General features: G+C 36.3%; 1 protein-coding gene across 6 annotated transcripts in view; it reads right to left on the reverse strand.

The window, feature by feature from the left end:
- The window catches only part of SLC39A12 (solute carrier family 39 member 12), a 37784-nt gene continuing 15087 nt past the window's right edge, over positions 1-22697 (reverse strand). For 4 of the 6 annotated variants that reach the window (XM_080382809.1, XM_080382807.1, XM_080382812.1 and 1 more), the window contains 8 exons: positions 18467-18638; positions 16387-16559; positions 14990-15142; positions 13694-13804; positions 11311-11374; positions 7323-7481; positions 5727-5914; positions 1-559 (listed from right to left, as the gene is read on the reverse strand). In XM_080382809.1, the coding sequence (XP_080238935.1) occupies positions 431-559; positions 5727-5914; positions 7323-7481; positions 11311-11374; positions 13694-13804; positions 14990-15142; positions 16387-16559; positions 18467-18638 (1149 nt within the window). In that variant the 3' untranslated portion in view covers positions 1-430. The remainder of the gene's footprint in view (positions 560-5726; positions 5915-7322; positions 7482-11310; positions 11375-13693; positions 13805-14989; positions 15143-16386; positions 16560-18466; positions 18639-22697) is intronic. The other 2 variants (XM_080382808.1, XM_080382810.1) reach the window with 2 other exon arrangements.

The raw sequence follows: 22697 nt of genomic DNA on the forward strand, positions 1-22697 counted from the left end.
TAGTTTTATAGAAATACATTTATTCTTTGTACTAAGAGGCAAAAAACATTTCTGCTTTGAATTATTCAACTATGGTTAGTCCCCTTTAATTACTGCATATAAAAGTGTTTTATTCTTTCAATCAGACTGGCAGAGATCACTTAGAGCATTCAACTAGAACAGTCTCAATAAAAACTAATCAAAAGCTCCTGTGAGTTTGAGCATGGGATCTGGTAAACTCAGTAACAAATAGAACATAATTCTAAACATTCATGTTTACAAAAAAAATTACAAAATCTGAACAATAAGTTAATAAAGTGAAATAGTTATCTACTGTTCAGATATAAAATCCCAGCAACTTAATTTATATATCACTATAGCAGACATGACAAAATTGTGAATAATGCTACCCACTGTCACAAGTGGTACTTCAAGATTTCCAACAGAAAACTTATATTTTAATTTTCTGTTCATATATAGCCAAAAGTAAGAGGCAAAGCCAGCCTAATAGTAATCCAAGGTTCTGTAGGAGAAACATCAACCAGGGTCGCCGTGTCTGAATATGAGTCATTTCAGGAAGCTAAAAAAAGAATAAGACACCAGAATGAGAGCCAGATATATTCATCTCTGGGAAAAAAGTCTTATGGGAAAACAAGGCAAACCATTCAAAAAAAACTTTCAAAATGCTGAGTTTCTGAATATAGCTATTAATCTGTAGCATGTTCTGTACATTATAACAACACTGATCTTGACAGTGAAATATTTAAATGAATCAAACTCTGCCCATTTTGGTTCTTTTACTAGCACCAACAAGAATTATAAATGAGAGTCCAAAATTTGTTAAGTTCTCAATAGTTTTTAGTAATTTTATACAGCTGTCTGTAAGGAAATGACTATTTAGTAAAATTAGTGATGCCCTTTTGTGGGAATAAACTGGTTTGAGTTTTTTTGTTTCAGTGCTATATATAGGGTCAATCCTGCTCTTACTGAAATAACTGGCAACATTCCTATTTACTTGGGTTTTAGTAAACATACAAGTAGAAAACAGGAATTTCAAAATATGCTTGAAAAAATTACGTTTTGTGTTTTTCTCGGTGAGTCTTAAATCAGGCAAAGGAGCATCAGCTGTTTATAATCATATTAAAAGCTACTTAGATTGACCTGCCACCCTACATTGTCTCTGTGATCAAAGTTTTAAACAAAATGTATGTCTCAAACAGAACCTGTGAAAATGATGCCTCAGGCTCAGACTCTCTCAGTATTTGTGCTTTATGTATTTATATACCAGGGGAGACACCAATGACTGTCAATGATTTCACATCAACCTAGGAAATACAGGGTAACGGCCTGGTACTGACCTTTGGTTTTGGTTGTTTGGGGTTTGGTTTGTTGGGGTATTTTTTGTCTATCTGTTGTGAACCTCAAAACAGAAATGAATGGTTCTGGCACTCCCCCATCATCCCTTCCTGCTCCTCTCACAGCCTGCGCTTGAATGAAGCTACTTATTTCCTCTGCTCTTCAGAGCCTCCTCGCAGGAGCTGTAACAGCATCAGCCACTGGGAGACAGTGGAGTGGTGCTGACCAAGGAGGTTGTCAGGGTACGTTTACATCTGTTTGCTATGCTCATCCTTCCCTCTGTCAGGGGGGGGTCTCTGGGGCTGCCTTTCCTGCACTCTTGTATCTCTGGAAGTTGGCATGAGCCCAAAAGAAAACTGCAGTGAAAAATCTGCCTCCGCTTTAAAATTCTGCATAAAAAATAACAGGCACACCCAAATGCCCTGAATCTTTGTAACAACTAGGCAGTCGTTTAAATTACGGTACAAATTCACATCTTAGAAATTCATGTAGTTATATTTAATATGTATTTAAGGATCATTAGAAACATCTAATCTAAAGCAAATATGAACACCTCAAATTTCTGATGTAAATAAAAATCTGAACTTACAGCTTGTAAGTGTTTGGAGCATGTGGGTTTTGTTGTGTATATAAGTAAAAACTTAACTAAGACATAGGCCTGAATCCAGGGTTTCAGTCTAGACCTTTGGTGTTTTTTATTTATCCTTATAATCAGTTTATTTTGTCCTCTTCCCCAGCGCCTGAGTGAACAAGTGCTCTAAATAGGAAACTTTCTCTCTTCCCACTGCAAAAGCTGTTTTCTCTTTTTTGTTGTCAGTGCTAATTTCTGAGTTAACACACGTGTAGTAAGTTCCTAAGAAACTTTTAAAAAGAAAGTCTCAGCAAGTACTACCCTTCCTATGTCCAATGGAGATATCTGCTCCCTACACCTAACCTATGTGCATATTATCAAACACAGATCATTTATATAGCCTTACCTAGTGTGACATCCCTGCTTATCTCTGAAAATAAAAGCTGACTGCTGACGCACTATCAGCTATGGTACCCCAGCTCCCTCAGAACACAAATGTTTGTAGTACAGCAGAGAAAATCTTGCTGTTTGGGAAGTGTAAGCCTATTCAACGGGCAGATGCAAAACACTTTGCAAATTAAGGGAAGACAGAGCTACATCCAAGCTGTTGGATGCCATCGCAGTTGCTAATGCTTGAGGTCTGTTGGAGGCAAAAAAGCTACTGTTAATGGAGGGACTACGTGATTTTGAATTCCCACTCCAGCTCATGTTATCATGGGCACACAAAAGATATGAAGAATTAGGAAGCAGCATGCTGAAAGAAGGCATGAGGGGCTGTCAGCCATGTGCTGAGTAAACAGGAGTTCTACCAAGCTGGGGCATATATGACATGACCACTACACTACAACGGCCTAACAAGTCACTTTAAAAATATTCTTTTATATCCAAAATCAAAAAGATTTTTAAGGTTAATCAGAGAAAACTTCAGTTAGTGCCTCTGGGAGTGTTTGGCTAGCTCCTATTGATACCCTTACTGTCCTTCTTGCTTCAGTCTCCATATTTTCAAATTAGATAGTCAGTCTTTCTAATCAGGAACCATATAAACCACCACAATCTGTATAATCATGTAGAAATGTTGTCCCAGTCCTTGGGGTTTAATACAATGCATGTGATTTCATAAATATTTATCCATGATAATCACTTCATAGATACTCATTTAAGAGGCTGATACAGGATTTTCAAGTTTGTTTCCCAAAAGGAAAAGGGGAAATGTTTTGTCAAAGAAACAATTAATCAGGAGTGAGTTGGTCTGTTCCATTCTATATATTGGTGTACCAGGTTTCAATTCAAATTAAAAGGTATGTTTTTCATTAAAAGGTCTTTGGAAATAGTGCAAAGTTACGATTATAGCTATGACCTCTAAACAGATATAAAGTACAAAAAAATTCACTATACTGGTCATAAAAAGCTGTTTTTTAGGGGATTTCATTTCAATTAACAGCAACTAAACCCACAATATTACAGGTGTTTACTCACATGCATATCTTGAAGCAACAAACAATTTCTGTTGCAATATTACACCTGTGCATACACATTTGCAAGACAAAATACTCCTCCCTTCCACCTTCCCCAATTACTGGGAAGATGAAGTTTTGCATAATCCCTTGGTGAAAAATGATGAAGGAAATAGATAATTTTATCTTTTGTCCTTTTCCTTAGATTTCTAAAATGATTAGTCTACCCTGCTTGTTAATGGAGATAGAATGCCATTTGTAGAAATGAAAATCCTTTAATTAACCACAGAAGTAGCTGTGTGCAACTTTGAGTGTGGCAGTAGTCTTACAGTGCTGTCCTGCCAATGAACCTCTGCTTCAGTGCAGAAACCAGTAAGGCTGTTCAGTTTAAACTGTGCTCTCTTATTTTACTGCTGCTCTGACAACCACATGAATATGTGAAAACCCATAAAACAAATACTGAAAATTATAATTAAGTTTTGTACACCATTAAGTATTTGTACACCATTGGCAGCAACACTGATGATTGCTGTTTGTAGATGAGAATGCAGCACAGAAGTTATTTATGTGAAGGAAGTTGAAAAATACATAAAGAATGGCTGATTTTCTTTTGAGATGTACTATACAAGCATGCAAAACTTTTCTGATCGATAGATTCCTGCAGTGCTACAGGAATATTTTTTAAACTAAAATAATCTCTGGGATATTCAACACTTTCTGACAAACGGAGGTGAGCAACACAATGGCAGCTCTTTTGACAAAATGCAGAGAAAGGCTGATTGGAATCCTGTTAACACAAGGGAGGTGAGAGAAATAAGATCCTCCTTTCTCTCTCTCTCCCTTCTTTCTCATTTTCACATCGAGAACAAGATTATGGACAAGCTGAGAATAAGGGAGAACATATCCCTGTCTCTGCATGGAACTGTGTCATCTCTTGGGATTTACAGCTGGCATATTGCTTTGAAGACTTGGGGGGAAACATGGTTCTAGGAGCTTGTGGATCCCTGATGGATGCTGATCCTCCACTGATGGAAAAAATATGCTTAAATCATCCTTAGCCACATTAGTAAAACCATGCTTACTGACTAGGTAGGTAACCTCACTTGCAAATTTCTTTGCATCAGAACAAGATGCAACTTGGTACACAGTGGTCTTGTCTGTTATGTACCACCTCAGTCAGAACTGTTGACACATCCACAGTCCTTAGGTAGTTTCCTCATAAGCTCTTAGGAGCACTTTATATTCACTTCTGTTACAGTAACAAAAATAGATTAAAATACACCCAAGGTCTAAGGTCAATTATTACAAGTAGATTTTTAAGTAGGTTATAATACTGGCTTGGCATATCAAGTTTAAAGTATTATGCTTGAACCTGGTAAATGATATCTCAGGCATGAGGTGGGGGGTGGTAGTGAGCACAACAGAGAGACAGCCAGGCTTGGGAAAAACACAGTAATAATTTATGAAGAGACAGACCTCTTTTCCCCTCCCCCCTCTTGATCTAATCACTTAAAATATTCTGTCTTTGTTCAGAAGCTTGCAATTATCATACATTGGTGACAAAGCTGGCAAGGTAATTAAGTTCTGCATTGTTACAAGTGTAACAGTTAGCCATCTCTTCAATAAATGACATGGCCTGAGGCATCTGCATGAGTTATGATTCCACCACACTCTTCCATAGTCCTTAGACCTTCCTCTTACTGCATATCTTCACCCTCCTACTGTGTATCTTCACAGTTTGTCTTTCCATAGTCATATCATTGCAATTGAATTGGGAGTATGAAAAACGTTGGGCAAATATGAAAAAGTTGAGGCAATCTGATAGGTTTTTAATTGCTTAGGAGCTCATCCAAGCCTGTCTGAGATGGAAAGGCTGGCAGGAAGAGCACAGGATAAGCATCTTGCATTTTAGTTCAGAAACAGCAATTTTTTTCTTGAAACAATGGTTGAAAAATATATGAAGAAAAGGGCAGTAAAAAGAAAAAAATAACTAACTTCTTCAAGATTTTACCCCCCCCGTATGTTCAAGTATTTCTTTATGTTGTAGGAACTACCCCTTTCAGGCATAAAAAAATACACTGTTTACCTTTCCTCCTTTAAAAAGCCTTTATGTCTTTCTCATATATTACCCTTTTAACGTCTTTTATTTCACCTTTTTATTACTAATTACACCTGGCATGGCAGTGACACAGAACAAAACCAGACCATTGTTCTAAGCACTGTACACACACAGGGCAGACAACATGCTCTTCCCAACAAGCCTATGAACTATTTCTCTCCAAATCCATCCACCTGCATTTGTCAGACACTCATCTGTGATGTGGCTATGTTAGAAGGAAAATATAACAATAGACTGAAGTTCTCACCATTTCTGCTAAAGATAAATACAAGAACATTCCAGCTGTAACAGTAAAAATCCAGTTTTGAATGCATGGGTCAGTTGATACAGAAAGCCCGATATAAAGTCCTAAGAATGCTGTTAGCGCACTTATAAAATTCATCAAAACTGCAATCTTCGTGGGAAGCCCTGTACTTAGCAGCACAGCAAAATCTCCTGCATAGAGAAAAAGACAGAAAAATTATTGTTTAGCTGATAAATATATTTGTAAGACTCTTGGCAACAAACAATAAAGGCAAATAATTCAGATATGCACAAAGATATTGAATGATGAGGACTGTCCTGAGATTTCCGTAGAATTAGTTATAAACTCATCCTATGTGAAAAAAAAAAAAAAAAACCAAACCCAAAAAACAACCCAGCACCAAACCCCCAAAAAAGCACATCAACTTGTATTTGTTTAGCTGTTCCTAAAGATAGTATGCAGGAGCGGCCCCGATGTTCTGTGACATTTCCAACTTGGATACACACAAAAGTGAAGTCACATGCTTTCCCAGAGCTTCTAAATCTTTCTTGGCTGGGAAGTTGCCAGTGAGTATATTTGCAGCATGGTCTTTGAGTGTTTTACAGGTGCTGCAAGTCAGAAAAACCTATGCCAGTCTGATTCCAGTTTGAGTTTAATTCCACTGATTTCAGACCTAATTAACTTTGGTAAATTGTTTCAGAATCCCATCACAGACATTTATTCTAAAATAAACAATTTCATAACAAGTCCACAGTAAAATATTTTTTAAATTCTTCTCTGTGAGTTTAGAAATACCACTTTGTCACTGGGGCACTACTGCCCCAGAATTAAGAAGGTCTGTCTTTGGAGTTAAGTGTTCAGTATTTTGGTAATGTCTTTGCTATGCAAACAAGGGTTACAAGTTTTACAGCAATTCCCCATCCCACCCTTGCGTTTGGGGAAGTTTTCTACATAGACAGCACATGAAGTCTTTAGTTATTTAAGAATGGAAATGAGAATCTGCACTTCTCATCCCAGATTTGCCAGCTTATATATGTTGATCAACACAATGTCAGGAACAACTTCAGCCATACTGGAAGATTTACTACAAGGAGATAACTGAGAGCAGTGTTTTGTGGAATGATCTTTCTGTCCTGTTTGCTAGTAAAAGGGATCATATATCTTCTTTTATTATCTTGTTATTCTTGGTTAGCAGCAGGAATGAGGGTAGCATGAAGAATGCATTGTTAAATGGCTCTGCTGCATATTAAAAAGACAGCCCATTGTGTCAGGTGTGCCTGTTGTGTACACATGGCTCTTGCTCACAGCGTACTATTTTTTTCTGTCTGTACACATTAAAATAACAGGTCATTCTTGACCCGATGGCATTTACATTTGGAGAAGGTGAGATGCAACAGCATCCAATAATGAGAACAGCATCCAATAATGAGGGAAAAGAGAAAACAGTGTCTTTGTATATCCATCTCACACATTAATATTCTAGTTCATGATGCTATTAAGCAAGAAGAATTCCCACTGATGTCATACAGGTAAGAATTCTTTGGGAAACCTGTAACTACAAAGACAATCAGGAAAAATACACACATATATATTTCTTACCCATTTCATGAGGAATTTCATGGCATAAAATAGCAATAGTCGTTGTCACACCTGTTTCTGTTGAGGACGAGAATGCTGCTCCTATTACCAAACCATCAGCAAAATTGTGAAGACTGTCACCCACCAGAACCATTATTGCTAACAAGCTAATTTTCTTACCTAAGAAAAGGCAAACAAACAAACAACAAAAAAGTCCAGAAGTTTTAACACAGAGATTATAATTTTTGCTATGTTACAAATTATTGGGTTTTTTGGTGACTTCTCATATAATTTTATGAAACATATTTGAAACAAAAAAGTAATTGTAGAATAATTCAGAAATGCAAATACCAGGAATTAGCTTCCTTATTTTTACTAGGTCAACTATTACACAAAAATTTAAAATTAGGTTTCAGTCCAGTCTCCCAATATATCCTAAGGGTTTCCATTAATCTTTCTTTGGTTGCTGAAATTCACACAACTTTTCCTAGATGTTATTTTATTATCTTTTTTAAGACAGGAATTTTTCCACCATTGCTCACAGAATTGCACAGCGACAATGAAGAGGAATATTTGATCTTATGCAGTTGATCCTTTTAATACTGTAAAGCACGCTACTACAGAGTAATATTTTCAGGGTCTGTTTTTCATGAGATTTTATTACAGTGAAAGACAGAGACGAAAGGCAACAAGCCTCAGAATATCGCTGTTAGTACAGCGTTACAGCGTGCTCATTTCCAACTTTTGTTCCTATCAATTAATGGCTGTTATGCTCATGCTACTCCTATCTGCAGCATCGCTCATGGATGCAGACAGCTGTTTTTCTTTCCCATACTGTTCTGTGGCCTTGCTTTTGTGTGGAACAGTACATTGGATGTTCATGATCAGGCATCTGAGTGGAAAGGTGCTGGTGATTCAAGTACTGAAATCAAGCTAAGTAATTAGGGACAGTGTCTCTGTCCAGCCTGTAACCCAGGCAGCTGGGTAGCATGCTGAATACAGTCATGGGGAGAGATTTTATCTCTTCAAGTAGCAATGAGGCTCCATATATCGGCTCAATGTCTAGGCTTAGCAACACATCATTGACTCCCCTATCCTGTACTTTGTTCTATCCATTTTATCCACAATCTTATAAGCAGGACCTCCTAATGCCTCTCAGGAAGCTCATCCAGCTTCCCATACACAGTATGGACAGAACATTGTGCAAATGTTTCCTTCTATACCTGAAGAAGCAGGGTCATGATTTGGGCCCTAAGCATGTATTTTCCTGGCTTCTGACGGCTCCACAAAGACATAGTATGACAGTCTGAGGAGCTAACATGGAGCTGCACAGAACTATCTGCATATAGTTATGACAGGGTTTCACTTCAGTAATGTTTTTCCAGAGATGACCATTTTACAGTGATAGGGGAAATGTTTTTCTTGCAGAAACTGGCTAGAACTGAAGTCTTCAGACTATTATAAAAAAAAAAAAAAAACACACAGCACATAAAAGTCTAACAACTGTATTCGGAAAAATCCTCCCTAGTTGCCTGGGAGCTCTGCGGGTTCAGAAAAACTGGCAGGCTTGTTAGGTTTTCCTGCCAGCTTACAGAGCCAGACATGGATGTCCTCAGTTTGCACAGCTCTTTCTAAACACTATGGGCAGTTTATAATCGATAGTGCAGAGTGTGAATTACACAGAAATAATAGATTGCTGCATTACGTTGAGTTTTTGATTTGTAACAAGCACTGGCAAGGATGAAATCATGGCTTGTGCCGAGATAATATTAGTCTGTTTTACTCAAATATCGGATTGTTGAAGAAGACATACCAAGGTTACTGGAACTCATATTATGTCTATAATAAACATAGGGATCAGGTTAACATTATGGAGCAATTGCAAATGTAAGCTTTGTGTACTTACTTGACTGAAAGTTAAGAGGATGCATATATAAACAAATCTGAATGTTTATCTTATCTTTCAGCCTATTTTAAAGCAACCTCATTACTAACAATTACCTTACTGCATTATATTGCTGCAACAGTAACTATTAACTATTAATTTATACCCCTAAGTATTTCTACAAAGCCTCTTCTTCTTAAACCACCTTACTTTTTTTTTTTTTATTGATAATTTTCTCTGCTTAAATAGGGGATCAGAGCTCATAGTAAATTATATTCCATGATTTTTTTCTTCACTGTGGGGGTGGTGAGGCACTGGCACAGGTTGCCCAGAGAAGCTGTGGATGCCCCATCCCTGGAAGTGTTCAAGGCCAGGCTGGATGGGACTTTGAGCAACCTGGTGTAGTGGAAGGTGTCCCTGCCACAGCAGGGGGGTTGGAACTAGGAAGAGACCTTAAAGATCACCAACTCAAACCATTCTATGATTCTATGATTTTAATTAAGCTTTTTAAGCTTTGCATAAGGGTATAAAACAAACACTTGTCCATAAATAGATCTTTTTCACCAATGTTTTCATTACTCATACAGCAAAAATATTTCTACTTAATATAAGGTCTCACTGAACATACAAAATATAAATGCTACTGTTTGATCTTTTCAGATATTGATAGAACAAGTGTGGATAAATGAGGAGAGGGCCAGTGACATATCTTTTTCTTCCAGTAGCTTCTAGCTTTCTGAGTTACTGGCTATCTAAGGTCACTGACTCTTCTTGCAGTCCTACTTGATATGTGTTTACAGTGAAGTCTGACATATCTGGAGATGTCAGGCCTCTGTCTTAGAGCTGCAGATTCCATTCCATTTTGGGAAAAAACAACACTTGAAAGTTTAGCTCAGTATCAAGATACCCAGGTATGTCTATGCATTTAGCTACTTATACGAACTGTAAAAATACAAACTTCTGAAAACATGTGTTCTCAAACCCCTCCTGAAACAATACAACCTACTTTCCCTACTATGGTTTTACTTAGTGATTTGTAATATAGAGGTAAAACTGAGGTATGAAGAAAAAATGGAACCAAACAAAGAACATCACTGAGAAACTATCCCAAATTTACTTATACACAAAATTTAGTTATTTGGAACAAATAACATTGAGATCACTAGAAATTTGTTTGTGCTTAGAAGGTAGTGATGATTGAACAGAACATCTAGAGATGGACTAGATAGTCATGCTGAAACTGGCACTGGATTGTGTACTGCTGGATAGATGAGACTGGAGAAACGGAAATTCAGATTTCAAATGCCTCAGAAATGGAAGTGAAGTCCACAAGAGCAGAGGAGAATATTAAAAACCTAGAAGAAGCTAATTACATTGTTAAATAAATCAAAATGATGACCTGAGATTTGAGATCACAAAATAAAGGGGAGTTGTTTATAGTAAATAAACTGATGTAAGTTAAAAAGTTATTTGCTCAGTTGAATGACTGCAACTCTACTAAATTCACCAAGGTCACACAAGTTCAGTCAAAGGCAGGGTTTGGTTTATGCTCTATTTTCCTATTTTTTGGATTAAGCAGCAACAAAACAGAGAAGACAGGAACTACTTTGAAGCTCTCTGAAGAAAATGGATTATCCTAAAACTAAGAGCCATCATGAGCCTGTAATTCCATACATGTAATAAATCATTACTGGTTTAAAAAGGCTATTGCTTTACAGTGTAAGAGAAGAAGGAAGCAGAATTCTATTAGTATAGTGAGCTAACAAAACAATTGTTCCACTACCTTCAGAAATAAAAGCCCAAGCAAAGTTTACAGTTACAAAAAACTGTTTTGTATTAAATTTTGAATATTTCGCTTTAAGCAAAGGCTTTAGAAAAATAGTTTGCAACAGTGAGTAAACAAAAACTAAAGCATAGACAGCAGAAGATTAATGAACTTCACAATTACAGGGTTGGCAGCTGAAAATGTCTTTAAGCAGAGGTTAAATTATATAGCCAAGCACCATCAGATACAGTGATGTAGCACATGGCAAACACAGAGCTAAACCAGCTTCATACTTTCATTCCCATCTTAGGTCTGAAGGCTTTTCCTATTACTTGTCTAGTCTTTTTATTGATACTAACTTCTTTTGCTGATCACCTTACTCTCCGGAGGAACTTCAGCAGGCTCAGAATCTTCTGGACTTCTCTAGTTAAAAGCAAAGATAATGGATCAGTGTTAAGGGCTTCTTCCTCTGCTATAAATACAGGAAAATACCAAATAAGTTTAAGCTTTTTCAATTAGTCACTATTATTTGCATATATATCGTTAGAATCATTTATTGAGGACTGGAAGTGTGATTCTTACTTTAGAAACACATAAAATAGAGATCTCCCTTGTCCAGAAAAGGTTACAATCTAATTTAGATAGCAAGACACACATTCATAAGCAATGTTGTAAGCCAAGAAAATCATGTTTCTGCTTGAATACAAAAAAATCTGAGCCAAATGCAGAACTAAATAAGACATTGTAATTCAAATTGTATCTTTTGATTTTGTTGTGACTGGATGATTGCATTTTCCTGCTGGATAGGATGTCTATAGGTTTTCCAGGGAAAAAATGGATAGACACCATTTGCAGTTCATGTTCTTCACAGTTATTCTGCAAAAACAGGAGACTAAAAAAGATTATCATAGGTAGGTTTCGCACCCTTTGACGGCATAGGGGCTTATTTCTTCAGGGTGGTACAGTCTCCAGTGCCTTGCCTCTTGGCCTTTAGTTAGGGCTTGGTCTTGCCATCAGGCATCACTGGCTGGGCGTAGCAACACATGAGGAGACTCCACTGCAATGAGTGAAATTCACCCGTATTTCAAGTGAAGAAAAAGATAGTATCTTTGTCCTTATCCTACAGAGTTAATTTGATGCATCAGCCCTAATGGTTAATTAACAGAAACTGCAGCTGTGGGGAGAGAAGGGTGAACACGAGGAATGTTTCTCTTGCCCTATCTCCCTAGGGCTTTTCTTTCTGACTAGAGAAACTATTAGAAATTTGTGCAAGGGTGAGATAAGCCAAAAAAATTGTTTGCCTGAAATTAGAAAAAAACCCGAGATTATAACCACTATATTTTTTCTTCTTTTTTTTTTTTTCCTCCGAAAAAAGATATATCAAAATTATTATGGCATCCAGTAGACAGTCAATAGCAGCAAGAAGGAGTGCTTTCTTAAGGACAGAAGCCACCGCACCAAAAACTGTAACAGAGATGTGTACTGGCTGCAAAACAGGGTATGATTCTTGGCTCATATGAGCTTGGTTGTGATGTGAGCTATGTGCTGTAGAAGCATGAGGGGGGAAGGGAAAGGATTTGGGTTTTAAATTCTACATTTTAAAGGAAAAATAAAAATCTTTAATTCCCATGATTGCAGCCAGTCATATGAATTCCGGTAATTGTTCCACTTCTTTTACAATATTTATTCACATGCCACCACTTTGAACTCTGAATCAAAACTGTAAGGCTAATCACTGACCTGCAGGATTTACAAGCTTTTCTTAGTCAACCACTGTTTGTCTTACTATTACTCACATGATTCCGAAAAACTGGCCACTTTTGTAGAAGCTAGCTAAACCAGAATAGTTCATGTGATCTACACAGAACTTTAGGATGATCTTGCCGCTGAGAGGAATGACAAGGTCATTTATTGCCATAAACAGGAAGCTATGACGTGGCTTACAAATTGGTAAACATTCACTTGCCTGTCTGCTCTGCATTCAATTGAGAGTTTCCCAACTGTGTCTGGGAGATTAGCAGTGGCTCTTACCCATCACAACTGCTTTAGTAAAATGGAGTTCACATTATGGAAGATCTCTGGAGATTCTTTTTTAAATAACCAGGAATCTATGTATCTAGATACTACGTATAAACAGAAATATTTGTTGGAAAAAAAGAGAAAATAGGTTAAAAGGTATAAGTCAATTTAGTTTTCAAAGTTTATATCTGTCTGGATACTCTCCACAGACCAACAGAAAATTCTGTATCTTAGAGGTGAGCACCATTCTCAGGTATCTAGCTTGTTCATGTTACTCTTCAAATCTGTGCAAAAATGTCCAAGACTTCATCCATTCACTAATTATGTACTTAAATCTCACTGCAGAAAATCCTGAAGTTTTTCCCATGGGAGAGTCTGCCCTTACGTATGGTAATTTTTTTAGAAGAAGAGAGAAGGGAAATCTTCAAGAATTTTATCAACAAAAGTAGTACAGGAAGTGTATTGTTATATCAATCTGATACACACTTAAGAAAAGTTTGTTTGAAATCTCTGTTGAAAAACCTATGTTTGAAATCTCTGTAAAAGCTCTCTATATAAACTTGAAAATCTAGAGATTCCTGACAATCATGTCATGTAATAAAGGACAAATCAATAAAGACTGGAAAATAATATTGATTTATCACAGTAATTTGGTTCATTTTTTTGAGGAACAGAGAAAGAAGGATATGAAATCAGGGAAGTAATGCCATATTGGTAACATACCAACTGTATGGTTGAAGTAGATTTGCCTCTGCCTGAATGTTCATTTAATTCAGATTCCACTGGAAGATCATGGGAATGTCCCCAGTGCCCATTAACTAAGGAAAGGCCCTGCTGAATGAAGATGCTTTGCAATTAGTTCTGAAACCCAATGAACATAGGCGCAGTCTTTCTCAGCCTTTTGTGAAAATCTGGCATTTATAAGAATTATTTTTTTCCAAAGAAAAAATGTTTGAAAAAGATTGTTGGCTAGCATCAACATTGCCTAATGCTTATTTTGTTTAAAAAAAACATGAAAAATGAACGAGATATATCAGTGACAACCACAATGGCTTGATAAAACTTATTTTGTTTTAAAACTGGAGATTAAAACTTGAAACTGAGATGGATATAAAAATTAACTTTGAGAATTCATCCAGTTCACACAAGTTTAAAATTGTGCGATGATGATAAAGCACATCCCTCCAAATAAGTAATAAAAAGGACAGCTTTCTACCAAATGAAATATCACCATCATCAAAATACTCTCATTCTATTAATCTCACATAATATTCTTTGGCGAATTCAAGGAAAGTGGGAATAGGGAGTTATTGCTACATATCTAAACCAGGCCAGTCATTAAACACTCCCTGTAAAACAGAACAAGCAAAGGTTTAGCCTTCTTAGGTGACATTAAGATAGCCTCCCATGCTGAGAAACTTAATGAGCCATGACACTTCGTGGTACATTATATCCTTGTGCATAATCATGTTTTCAGGCACCAGCCACACAGAAATAAAGTAACAAAATTACGATAAGCATGGCTTTGAGCAAGGAGATATTATTAATACAAGATTGGGTTCTACTGACTGCAACACACATATTAGATTCTCAAATGTATTGGGATGGGGTCAAAAAAGTAGGAAATTTTAAGATATCATTCTTGAAAATATCTTGTGCTTACATCTACACCTTCCTGCTCTTCAAACAGAGCCTACAGTAGATAACTGTCACTGCTATTTAACATGGATATACTCTTCACCTGCTCCAGTGCTAGTCATGAAAGTATGCTTATGGAACACATTCTATTAACTGTTCCCTTCTTGACTTATAAATATATGGAACACATTCATGAAGCATATAAAATCCACAGAGCAAGGCAAAACAGAAATTGAAGGTCAATTTGGAAGGAGCACTTTGAAAGGCAATTTTTAGTTCTTCATTTAATGCATACAAATTATAATTATTTTCCACAATCAATTTAACATTTTGTGCACTGTAAAAGAGGTCTCTAAAAGGATAAGTTGTACAAAGTTTTACCTGGTCACATGGTGTTACCAAAAGAAAGAAACACTTCTCTATCAAAAAGAATCCATGAATTCCTCCAATTATTCCCAAAAGTTTCCAGATATGTTCTTTCCCCTCATAGAAGTGTTCTACTTCTTGTGTTTCATGTTTATGTAAACCAAGAGTCTAAAAAATAAAAGAAGAGATAATGTAAAAAAAATAAAATGGCAATGTTTTAACTTCTGCTAGAGTAATCTATAATGTGTTAATTCAATTTATTTTTTTCTTTTGCCATCTCTTCCAAATTTAAATTGCGTTTTGAGCTAGAAGGCTGAATAGTAGATGGATGAAATGAACTATTAGGAGCCTCATCATCTCTCAATGGTGAAAGTAACATTATTTTTAGAGAAAGCTTTATTAAATTGCCCCTTTTCATACGTATTATACACATGTGTATAGAGAGAGCATATTTTGTTTGGAGTACATTGATCTTTAAAGTCTAAAAAGTTACTTGCATCATCTTCATGTTGAAAATAATCCATAAGCTTTCTGCTGGTGGGCATGCTTCCATTTTTTCCCCAGTGGCATAACATGGTAGCTAGCCCTACTTTGCTCTGAAAGTGGGCAGTTCAAATGCTACTGGATACATCACATAAAAATGGTTAAGGAGATTACTTCCACCCTCAAACAATGTTTCTTAAAGAAATGCATTTGTCTGACATTCACTGAGAACTGCCTTCCTTAAACCGCTCTCCCAGTTCTGCTTCCACAGATGATGTATTGAGTACAAAGAACATTTTGACCAGAATCTCAAGCAAGGGTGTGAAGCTCTCTTTCAATGACTAACTGAAGTCTAGTCATAACAGTTATGCCATATCAGCGGATACTGAGCCAAAAATAAATGAATAGACAATGGAAAATTTGGTTCTGTTTTACACACTATGCTGTTCTTAATATTCATGTTATTAATTTACAAAAAAATCATAGCAACCATTTTATTACAGTTCTAGGCAGCAGGATTAATCAGGTTGATAGCCCCTGGTTCTCTGGAACAATGTGTGGACTGTGGACGCCTCGTACAACCTTTGAAGAATTTATCCTAGAATACTTTACAGAATCTACATCATCAAAGAGTTTAATACACATCTAGAAACCCAGCTTGCACAGGACACATGAGTTTTCTGTAAAGTGTGAAAACAGGAACATTATTTTCTCTGAATTCGTCATTCATTGATTTCTGCTTCTTACTGCTTGGAATCTGAACTACAAAGTGCAAATGTAATTGGAATGCCGGATAGTTCATTCGCAGATTTCATGCAAAGCTGTATTTTTGAACAGAAGACCATCAGTCAGATTTAAATGAAATTTTTCTTTGTGTGTGCGCGTGTATGTGTCAACATTTTGAAAACACAAAAGTGTGTATTACATACCTGAGGAATAAGGTGTAGCAGTGCATCTCCAGAAAGGGTCCCAACAGCCAAACCAACAAACAGCTGTAAGATGAGTGTATAGATTTCTTGACAGGAGTTAAATAAAATGAGGGTTGTACCAAACATAGATCCAATAGTAATAAGTAAAACAGCAACAGTGCTGTAACCGTATTCTGTAGGGAAAAACAAATGAAACAAAACAAGCGCACATTTAATCATTCAGTATTTGTGTTTGAGTATTTGTTTCATATTTGTGTTTGGTTTTGAGGCTGTTTTGCCACCTCTGTGTACAAGCATACAGAGGAGAAGTGATTCATTGTGCCACATAGATTTTTCTAGTCAAGTATGATACATATGACTGAAAGGGAAGCCTAAAAACCACTCATTTTTTCAGGCTTTACAGGTAATACAGTCTAACGCTTCCAAATTTCAGACCTTAAAGAGCTAAACAGACTGCCACTATGCAGATTTAGAGACACTTGGAGAGGGACAGTGAATGCTGGTCTGAATTTCTTTCCTCTCTTAACAGATTTATGCTTGTTATTCTATGTCCTCACATGCCACACCTGTGTATCTTTACAGTCAACACCACATTGTTATCCAAATCATGTTCAGTAAACAAACCAAGGTCTAAAACCTGAGATGAATGTAGTCATCTAAATTAGGTTCTAAGCATAAACTTTTCGGTCCAAATAATGTTTATAAATGTGCTGTGGACATACACTCCTTTAGTTACTACATCAGGACCGCCAACCTATTTTTCCCAGGTTACTGGGATTTTTGGAAGTTTACTCTTAATTTTTCAGTTACACACTGCTCACAATTCCAACCTTTTGCACAACATAAATCCTGATTAATCTGTATGAAAGTCTTACGATACATATAAAACACTGTCAAGAAACAGACATAAAGGAATTAATGCCAAAAAGATTCAAAAGCATCACAATGTTTCACACTTCGATAGCACTGCAAGTGCTCAGCACCTCATAAAATTAGACAGTAAATTTCACAGACCACATCCAAATACAAGGGTATAGTAGATATTTATGGAAGGTCAGGACTTGGTGACTTAGCCAAAACAGCACAGACTGTCAGTAAAATAGAACTGAGAATAAAATTAATGAGCCTATGCTCAGGTCAGTAGACCACATAGAGGCCAAACATGAAGTCTTTTGTCTGTCTCAAGATAGCAGAAGTGTTCCTGTGGTCATGGAAACCTTCCTTTTTCTAAAAAGCACAGGGAAAGGGCTGCAGAAAAGGCTCTTATTAATTCCATTCTGTGTTTGAATAGTTCAGCTTTTCTCATCTACACAAATCTCTCAGCTTTATGAGATCACCAAAATGTCATTGATAGGGCTCATGGCCTTAGACTTGGTAGAATCTCACTCAACTGTGAATTTGTCATGAACCTTGTCTATGACCTGGATAAGTTCCTTTCCTTCTTTGTCCCTTGATTCCTCATCTGAAAAATGGGCATATCCATGTAGCATAGAAAAGATAAAAGCAGTAAAGACTACAAGGTGTTCAGGTAGAGACAACATAAGAAAGGACTGCTGCCTCATGGGGAGATATAATGTTTCTTCCTATTCTGTGTATTTCTTTCTCCTATAACTATTCTTGGGATATCCACGAGTGTGGATCCTCCATGCCCTTGTCTAACAGGGGTTTTTTTATTCACACTCATAGTTCAATTAATCTGTACACCAGGGAATGATAGCTCAGGTCATTCCCACAAGCTGCTTAATGCATGTAGCTCTAAGTACAGATAGAATTCAGAGATGGAAAATGCTGTTCCATAAAGACTGCTGGCCAGCAAGATGTGGGGAATGCTTACTAGCTCCTAAAAGACCTAGTTATCTAAAGATGGTCATGTAAACCATTGATTTCCCTTGCATCTCAATATAGTACTATTATAATTTCATAGCATACACATCATATAGAGTGCATAAATTACAGAGCGTATAAATCACATCATGTTTTGGTTGAAGTTTATCAGTGAATAAAATGTCTCCAGAAGGTAAGCCCCTGCTCCCTTTTATCTGAATTTTCACAATATTTTCCTGATAGAAACATAACTCACTTTCCAAAGCTGTTGGTGGAAGCTTCGTCTTCTTGGAGTCAGAAAGTTGACATGAACAGCTTAATAGCTGCTGAATAATAGCTGGACTGATTTGCTTGAAATGGTCCTTAGAAATGGAGGAAGAGCTGTTTTTAAAAAATATCTTCACAAGTTCATTGGCAGAGAAACAAACCTATGTAGAAAAGTATACACAGTTACTGATTAAGTTGCATATACCTGCATTTAATGCTGAGGCTAAACATGGAATCTTAGAAGAACACAGGGTTATACAGCCTAGAAAAAAACCCTTGTTTTCCATGTACTTTTTTCTGGTTAAATTACTTCAATTCCTTCTAATTCTTTTTTGTTTTATCTAGTTACAGCTTGATGCTACTGCATATATTTTAGAAAGGATAGCATCTTTGGGATGATGTAGCACAATTTCTATTGAAGCTTGTTAACATTATGAGGATCTGACACAATAATATCTCTAAATATTTTATTGTCATATGTGCTAATAAAATATTTTAATGCTAACACAAATTATATTCTTAGCTATTAATGAAAGACCACATTAATAGCAATAATATTGCTATTTATGTAAGATACTGCCTGTATCAAGACAGTACTGGAATTTGTCCTTGTGCTGCATCTTTAGTAAGATATGGAACTACGTTGGTTTTTAAAATTCTATTAACAATGACATGGCACTTTAAGGTCAGCAAACTAGATGTTAGATAAACTTTAAACCAAATTTAGACTAATTAATAATTGTATTATTAGAGGTACTTAAGAATTTCAACTACCTTATGTTGTTAGAAACATCTCTTTGTCAAAAAGAGGAACTTCTTGGGATCGTTTATATTTTGAAAAATTTTCATGAATAATTGGTTTTTCATCTCCAGGATGAAACTTCTTGTGAAAACGTGAGCAGTTAGCATTAGAACAGTTCTAGTGGCAATTTCTGTAAGAACTTTTAAAAAAGAATTCCAGATCAAATATGCTGTCTTACTTAAAGGAATAAACTTAATTTCCTAATTTCATCTGATTAGCAGGGATTCAATTAGAAAATAAATATTTGTTTCTTTTAAATTAGTATGCACCTGAGAATCAAGGGATTCCTAAATGTTCTTTTTCTAATCACTGAAGCTTAGGTTTCCTTTGAAAGAAACTTACTATTTAAACAAAAAAGTTGAAATTATAAAAAAAAATTAAATAACCCAATTAAAAACCAACACCCTCCTGCCTAAGCAAAGTAAAATAAGCCTTGTAGCTCACTACAAAACTGAATGAATTGTGCACTGATACTTTTATTCTGAATACCACGTTCAAGTATTCAGGGTAACAGGTGATCTTGCCACCTGGATCTAGTCTGTTCTGCCTCCAAGCAGAAGGGGAGCATGAAGACAATTCAGGAGCTACCGTATTGGAAAAGGCCTTCAGTTTGCCTGTTCTAGGCACCATTTTTCATTCTAGAAGTAGGGAACACCAGGTGGTATCAAGTTGGAAGTCTAGCTTGTGGCTGGCTACGAGTAGCATTCCTCACTGGTCAGTATGGGGACTGGTATTATTTAATGCCTTCACCAATGACCCGAGTGATGGTACAGAGTGCACCACATCACAATAGACAAAATCCAGCTGGGACAAGTAGTCAATATGCTGGCAGGCATGGCTGCTACTTACAGGGATCTTGACAAGCCAAAGATATGGGCTGACAAGACTTTCATGGAGATGAGCAAAGACAAATTTATTGTGCTTGAAACAGAATAACCTGATGTGTCAATCAATAAAGGCTGGGGAAAACTGACTGGAAGGGAGCTTTACAGAAAAAACCCTCGGAGTCCTGACAGATGACTTAAACGTGAATCACCAGTGTGCCCTTGTGGCAATGACAGTTATCTGCATACTGTGCTGCGTTAGCAAGAGCATAGCCAACAGGTACTGGAAAGATTATTGCCCTCCACTCAAGACATAGGAGTCCACATCTGAACTATGTCCAATTTTATAACCAGCAGTACAAGACAGACACTGGCAAATTGAGGGAAGTCCAATGGAGGGCCACCAAGATGGGTAAGGAACTACAGCACATGATGTGCAGCGAGTGGCTGAGGGATCTGGGTTTGTTCAGTTTGGAGAAGAAAATGTTGAGGGGTATCTTAAGTCTTCAACTATCTGATGAGGATTATAGAGAAAACAGAGCCAGAGTCCCCTCAGAGGTCTACACAAAAGGATAAGAGAAAATAGGTATTAAATGCAGCAGGCAATATTCCAATTTGCTATAATAAAAATCCCATCAAAATGAGGGCAATAAGTCACAGGTACAGGTTTCCCAGAAAGACTGTGGAATCTCTGTCTTTGGAGACATTCAGAATTCAACTGGACACAGCCTTGTGAAGCTTGATCTGACTTTGATGCTGGCCTTGTTTTGAGAAGTAGGATAGACAAGGTGAGGTCCAGGACTACTGTGAACTTACTTTGTGATTTTTTTTATCAGGAATTTTAAATGAAAAAGCAAGATCTCATCTGGAAATTAAACTGTCTGCCCACACATAAAAAAAAACTTAATTCTTAATGCTTGTTTAGTAAAACATTCTTGTAAGACTTGAGACATGAGGACCTGCATCTTTTCCATTTTTTCCAGTTGCAAGCCCTAGCCTTTTAAGCTTTTTAACATAGGGAGACAGAGTACTAAGTCTCCATTAGTAAAACAATTACGTGTGTACCCCTGGAGGATGATATGAAGAAACAAGTAAATCTAATTTGCATACTCTTATATGAAAAACCGAATAGATGGATGGATAGGTGATTCTGGTTTCCAAAATCTATGTTTCTTCAATGAGGAATAACAAATTAATACATAGCTATTGTGACATAGTTTAACAGAATTTAATTTTATTGCCTTTATTAGATCATCTGCTACTTGTTTTATATGCATTTTTTTAAATCAGTAGAGACAATGATGACTTAAAAAGAAAGCAGTGACCTTTCTTCTGTGATAATGTTTCAAAATATAATTCCTACCTAAAAACCAAATTACAGATCTTAACGTAGTTAGCAAACAAGCCATAAACGAGTCAATGCCTCATATGTAGTAGCATCTGTTACTAATGGAGCACAATAGCTATCACATATGTGCAGAAAGCAGGAGACAAAATTAGCAACACAACACCAAAACACAAAGCCTTCTAATGGTATGATATGTCAAAGAAAATCAACATAACTAGAAAGAGGAATGGAATAAAACCAAGAAAATAGGAATTACACAGAAGATAAGTTCTTTACTATCCAGATGTTTCTTTGTGATTTTTTTTTCATCTATACAGATTATTTGGCTCTCAGTTTGACTCCCAAGCCTCAGATAAATCCCCTGCACACTTACTTTTTGAGTTACAGTCAGTTTCAGAAGTTCAAGAAATCAAAACTCGTGTTTTATAAATTATTCTACTGCTTGAGAACAACTTTACTTCTTGCACAGATAATACCACTACTGATTTCTGTCTTTCATAATTTAATATTAATGTGAAACACATTTAAATGACCTTCATTTAAATTTATTTTGAGATCCCATTAAATGCTGATTAGCATTGTTCTCTTTTGTGGTCAGCTGGAAAGAAATAAATGTATTGGTAGAGTATGTAGTCCAAATGCAATAAAATTACACAGTTAAATATATATCAGAATGGCATTTAACCAGAAGCCATTTGTCTCCACATCACAAAGTGACCACACAGCAAAAGTCAATTATGCATTGCTTATTCTCCTAAATGGAGAAGTAACATTGTCTTTAGATTAACTTAAATTTTAAAGTACTGAAAATTACAGAAACTTATTCTTTGAAGTACATATTTCAAATGTAGATATTAAATTATATACAAAGTATATACTTTGAAGTCTCCTTTTTTGTCTAAGGAATGTCTTCCAGGCTAAAGGATGGAAGTCAGTTATCGTCTTAATCACTGTTATAAACAAAATTAATTTATTTTCATATATTTAGGATAACGATAAAATCACCTGCAATGACCTGCTGCCCTTCAAAGCCCTCAAAGAGAATACCAGGTAGTAGCTAAAGTTCTGTCTTACAGACTCTGCACTTTATAAAGGAGGCTTCTGGACCCCATAGATGGCTACTAAAAGTATTTGGAAATGCCTAATTTTCAGTTTACAAAGCCTGTTGAACACATCTTACACAGAAATCTTAAATTTACTTTTTTTTTTTTTTCCTTAGTATAGAACCACCTTTCTTTCTACAAGG

The sequence above is a fragment of the Falco punctatus genome, assembly GCF_963210335.1.
Source record: "Falco punctatus genome assembly, chromosome: 4".
Taxonomy (NCBI): Eukaryota; Metazoa; Chordata; class Aves; order Falconiformes; family Falconidae; genus Falco; species Falco punctatus.